The 6,000-nt window shown below is 44.8% G+C and overlaps 1 protein-coding gene across 1 annotated transcript in view; it reads left to right on the top strand.

Moving 5' to 3' along the window:
* The first annotated feature begins 1,454 nt into the window (after positions 1 to 1,454).
* The window catches only part of AK9 (adenylate kinase 9), an 81,736-nt gene continuing 77,190 nt past the window's right edge, over positions 1,455 to 6,000 (top strand). The window contains exons 1-2 of the mRNA XM_040983525.1: positions 1,455 to 1,571; positions 2,623 to 2,686. Of these exons, the coding sequence (XP_040839459.1) occupies positions 1,455 to 1,571; positions 2,623 to 2,686 (181 nt within the window). The remainder of the gene's footprint in view (positions 1,572 to 2,622; positions 2,687 to 6,000) is intronic.

The raw sequence follows: 6,000 nt of genomic DNA, 5'->3' as shown, positions 1-6,000 counted from the left end.
CGGAGCCTGGCACCAATGGCGCACTGGCCGCCCGGGGAGGACGGCTCACCATGTGCCCATGGCGGCCGTCCGGGATCCAGGCATGAGACGCCCCGTCCTGAGACCCACCAGCTGCCAGGAGGCAGCTGGAGGTTTAAATAACCCAGGCCCAAGGTCGCGCCCCTCCCAAATCCCATTCACCGCCCCATGAAGGCGGCGGGTGGGCCCCGGACCTGCCCAGACCCGGAGGCCTCCCCCCCTCGGTCTACTCACCCCGAAGGAAGCGGCCCCCGAATCCCAGCAGGCCCGGGGAGGACGGCTCACCATGTGCCCATGGCGGCCGTCCGGGATCCAGGCATGAGACGCCCCGTCCTGAGACCCACCAGCTGCCAGGAGGCAGCTGGAGGTTTAAATAACCCAGGCCCAAGGTCGCGCCCCTCCCAAATCCCATTCACCGCCCCATGAAGGCGGCGGGTGGGCCCCGGACCTGCCCAGACCCGGAGGCCTCCCCCCCTCGGTCTACTCACCCCGAAGGAAGCGGCCCCCGAATCCCAGCAGGCCCGGGGAGGACGGCTCACCATGTGCCCATGGCGGCCGTCCGGGATCCAGGCATGAGACGCCCCGTCCTGAGACCCACCTTACTTTTCAAGAATTAGAATTTCTAAAAGTAATTTTATAATTATTTTGAGTATTACATGATTGTGTAAAGGAACTAGGACCTATGGTATTCTTACTATTTACATTAGAAATATTTTATGATAATATGTAAATATTTTGTGAGTATAAAAATCTAAATAATATACAAGTGCTAAAAAACAAGACATAGTCTTTGTACAAAGACAGATTTTAAAACCCATTACCAAATTTGTTTCTGATTGACTCCAGTAGAATCATTTAAGATGAAAATTTAGTTCTTCTAGTATTTTAAATTGTGGTTCTGTGCTCAGAAATCACTTAATACTCAAAATAGCAAAAGACTTCCAGAAATAATTTTTAAATAAAGACAGATTCTTATAGACATTGTATGTCCTTATAGACATTGACTAAAAGTTTTCTAAAATATGAAAATATAATAAAATTTGTGTCTATTCATTTTTGTGTCTATATAATATGTTAAACTTGAATTTGACATTTAAGATACAATTAAGGACATATATGTGTGAATTTACATGTGTGTGTGTTTTTCCTTGTCTTAGTATTTTGAATATGTTATATTTGAGTTCAATTTTACACAGCATGTAGTTGCATTTGGTCTATGTCTCGGGCTAAGAGCCTTTTATCATTTTAAAAATGAGTGTATTTTATTTTCAATTTCTGACAAGAATCCAAGTGTTTACTATTATGGAAGAACCTGGGGCCGCATGAATTCACAGACTTCCAGCTCTTTCTAGTCTGCCTACTACAGTCAGATTAGATTATTTATTCTTACATAAATTATTCTTCCCTTTTTTGTAGCAGTAGTAGCAGTTTGAATTATGACTTCGCAAGAGAAGACAGAAGAGTGTCCTTTCGCTGATATATTTAATGAAGATGAGACTGAAAGGAAGTTTTTATTGTCCAAACCTGTTTGCTTTATCATTTTTGGAAAACCAGTAAGTTATTCAACTTATTCCTTAGCATTTGATTTCTTTTTAAAAAATTATTATCTTAGAAGTTACCATATAAAAACAAAAGCTAGTTTTTGAATATATGACAGATTTTATTGTGTAACTTAAAATCTGATGCAGTATCTATTATAAACTTTTTTCTTATGCACTGTAATTGAAAAGGGACATAGGTTGTATGTTTTTATAAAACTGCAGAAAAAATTTTAACTCACCCAAATACTACCCCATCATTATTGTTAGCAGTAGGTGGTCTCAAATCATTTCATACCTGATTTGGCTGTGAAGCTTCCTTTGATGTGTGTTGTGAGGCTCTCTTGGTCTATGGAGACAGGCAGGGACTGTCCTGTGGACATCCAGCTTTACCTACAGCATGTTGGAGGATCTGAACAACACCCTATCAGCAGACTCCCAAAGTGACAGTCCTAGGAGTATGCCTTTGGGACAATTATAGCAAAGACCTCTAGACGGCGCTATTCTCAACCACTGCAGAGAGTAAGGGCTGAATCCCTTCCTCCACTTAATTTTGTATGGACTTTAGAACAAGTACCAAGAAACAGTTCCAACAACATTTGCTGTTTCTATGAAACAATCAGATGCAGATATTGCTTCACAGAAATGGCCTTGGATCTTAAAATTTCCCAAGGTATCAGTTCAACAAATTTTTTCTGCTGTCCAAGCGTTTGTTGTTATAAACTTTATGAGAAAAATAAATTGAAGAATGTCAATAGAATTTCGATGTTTTATAATAAAAGTCACAAAATTTTACAATCAAAGAATGTACCTCCAATAGTGACTTATCTTCCCAAGTTACTACATTTTGTTTAAGTCACTTCAGGACATGTGGCATGTACACGGGTGAGTAGAAGAAACAAAGCTGTGAATACCTAGGACCTATTCTTCATTTTCTTTACATGAAAAATACTTGGCAGCATTGATAGCATAGTAACTATAATAGTATCTCTTAAAACTTGATGTACTTCTTCAATTGGCAAATGACAGTGCTATTGGGTTTTGAATGGTATTTCTCTTTTGAAAGGGAGTTGGGAAGACAACATTAGCCCAGCAGATAGCACAAACATGGAAATGTGTTCGTATTGAAGGTAAATTTTATCTTTTCCCCAAAAATATTTTATTATGAAAGCATCCAAATATGTAGCACGGAAAAGAATCCTACAGTGAATCCCTATATGCCCGTGTTGTCCATCACCATCTCAAGTCTTGGTTGAAATAATATTGATCCATATTGCCTATCAAACTGACAGTGAATCCTTAAACTTACAAACGTTTGGTCGAGTGGTTAGTGTGGGAGCCCACAACCCATGTCAGGGAACCTGGGTTAGGGAACTGGCTGCATGTAACAGCTTCCTGTTAGCACATACTGTGGAGGTTCCCAGGGAGATGACTCAAGTGATTGGGTTCCTGGAGATACCTGGATCTAACTTTGGTCCATCCACAGCTATTGAAGAACCTTGGGAGTGAACCAGTCAGTGGTACATACACCTCTCTCTTTCTCTCTCCCTGTCAAAAAAATTATAAAATAAAAATCTTAAATGATTATAGTCATTATTGGAAAAGATGTTACGAAGTAGGAATTTTATGCTTCTAGTAACATTATGATCTGATATAGTCGGGTAGGAGAACAATTTGGTAATAACAGACACAGAGAACTCTAAAATTTTCTCTTTGCTTCATCAAACTATTTCTTCCTCTAGGAAATCTTAAATAATACCAGAGACACAGTGGCATAATCTAGTTCCTGGATATAACCCTTGATCTTGGCTGTATCTTTCCTGATGAAAGGTTGCATTTACCATCTCAAAAAAGAAACAAATAATTGGAATGTCAGCCCCAGGACTCTTCTAATGAGTATCCATGTTAAGATTTTTTGATGCATACTTTGATTTCATACAATCAATGGGCAAAGTTAATGCAAGGGGTGGGCTACCTCCAGATGGGCATAGCACCAACCAGAACAAACCAAATCTGGGGGCAGATTCTGTTAGGGAATTGTGGGCTCATCTCCGTGGACTGCAGCTTCCACTAATTTATGCGGAGTACTAGGAGTAGTGACAGGTCAAGCCAGGCTACACCACAGAACTGACAGAAACTGATAGGACACTGGTGGAAACCTGAGCCAGGGAAGAGTCCGGATGGGGAGAGGCTACATCAAATGCTGACACATGCAAAGGTTAGTACTGAAGGCAGACCATGCAAAGCAGAGCCACTGCTCCCGCTGGCACGCATGGGATCCAGGGCTGGGAGTAAGCCTGCTAGGGGAACACCCCTTCTTGGCAGCACCTCATGCTGCAACACAAAAGAGCCAAGACTGGGGGCAGGCCAGCCAAGGCAGAGTTGCAGCACTCATCAGCAATTGTGTGGGCCAGGTTTGGGAACAGGCTAGACTGGGGCAGGCAACAGCACCATTGGCACACTCAAAAGCTAGGACAGAGTGTGGGTCACACCCAGCTGGACTAGGCTACAACACCTGCCAATGAGAGCTGAGGGTGAGGTGGGCCATGCTAAGATGAGTCAAAGCAGCCAAAAGGATATGCAAGACCCAAGGCTGGGAACAGGCCTGGTAGGGAACTCTGGCGACCCCACCACCACCACCCGCTGGGCTACAGCTCCCTCTAGTGAGTGTGAGAGCTAGGGCTGTGGACACACCAGACTGGGCAATCCTGCACTATCCATTGGCATATATGTATGGTCTGGGTTCGGGGATGGGCCACACTGGTAGGTTCCATCACCCACTGGTGCTCACAAAAGCCAGAATGGGTGCAGGCCAGTTGTGCTAGGCTGCAGCATCAGCTGGCAAATGCTGGGACTGGGTACAAGTCATGTCAGGCTGGACCGTAGTACCCAGTGGCAGGTGCAAGATCTGGAGCTGGGAGCATGCCTGGCAGGGGAACTGTGGTCACTCCCCTCTAGGCTGTACCTATCATTGTGAGTCTAAGAACCAGGTCTAGGGTGTAGACCATGCTGGACAAGGCAGCAACATTTGTTGGTATATGTGAGGGCTGGGCCTGGGGGCAGGGTGGACAGAGAGAAGCCACTGCACCAATGGGTATGCACAAGTGCTGGAGGGGACTTAGGCTGGACTGTGCAAGGCCACAGCAGAGGCTGGCATGTGCAAAAACCTAGGTTTGAGGTGGGCCTGGTGGGGGTTATTGGAGGTTGCCCCAGCTGGGCCACAGAGCCCACTGGTATGCATGAGAACTAGGTCTTTGGTGGGCTGGTGGAGCTGGGTTGCAACACATATTGGCTTGCATGAGCTAGGGGTTGGGGTGGAACTAATCAGGCAGTTGCCAAGACAAGAATGTGTGTTGACTGGTGCAGGTGACAGACCAAATCTAACCTTACACTGGCTGGCATACAAAAGAGAAGAGTCTGGGGTCACCACAGGTGAGATTTCTTTTGGGACTCCCCAACTGGACCACTGGACTCAGACCCTGGCCACAGGGAAAATCACAAGCTGTGTGGTCTGACCTTGGAGTTCATATACTGACACTGGACCTCTTCAGTTGCTGATACCTGTCTGTGCAGTAGACAGTATGCCCAGATTCAAACACAGGGGACATAACAGCCACCTCATCTGGGCCAGCAGAGGATGCTGAGTTCATCATCAGAAAATGGAAAACAGAACCGATTGGACAATTCTTCTGGCCAAGTTTTGCAGCATGTTCCTGGGTCTGTTGATGCACAAAACCCTCAGAACATCCTCAGAACTTCTTCTCCACAACAGGGTCTCTACAGTGTCATCAAATGGCAGTCCCCTATCCCAAGGTGCTGACGTAGGTCAACAGCAAGGAGCCAAACCCTTGCCATCCTCCCCTGTGGACACAGGAGAAAAAAACTTGAAACATTTGTCCTACCCACTTTCTTCCATACTTTGACCCTCCCTACCTTAATCAGAGACCCACATGTGCATGCATCCCTTTCAACTATGTAAACAGTGTTTAAAAAAAAAAAAACTTTTTTTAAAGGATTGATTTATTTTTATTGGAAAGTCAGATTTACAGAAAGAAGGAGAGACAGAAAGATCTTCCATCCACTGGTTCACTCCCCGAAGTGGTTGCAACAGCCAGAACTGAGCCGAACCAAAGCCAGGAGCCAGGAGCTTCTTCTGGGTCCCAAGGCTTTGAGCCATCCTCCACTCTTTTCCCAGGCCACAAACAGGGAACTAGAAGGGAAGTAGAGCAGACAGGACATGAACTGGCACCCATGTGGGATCCTGGAACATGCAAGGCAAGGACTTTAGCATCTAGGCTACCACACTGGGCCCCATAAAATTTTTTAATGTTTTAAAAAAACATTTACTGGGCTCTGGATATAACTGTGTGGCTCTCAAAGTTTCTGGACAAACTACTTCTGTGTACTAATTTACATCTTACCAAAGCGCTGCCAATGCACCCCT

The sequence above is a fragment of the Ochotona curzoniae genome, unplaced genomic scaffold (assembly GCF_017591425.1).
Source record: "Ochotona curzoniae isolate NIBS_2020 unplaced genomic scaffold, NIBS_Ocur_1.0 contig_3819, whole genome shotgun sequence".
NCBI lineage: Eukaryota > Metazoa > Chordata > Mammalia > Lagomorpha > Ochotonidae > Ochotona > Ochotona curzoniae.
Note: the sequence above shows the minus strand (reverse complement) of the source record. Positions and strands in the feature narration are given on the sequence as shown.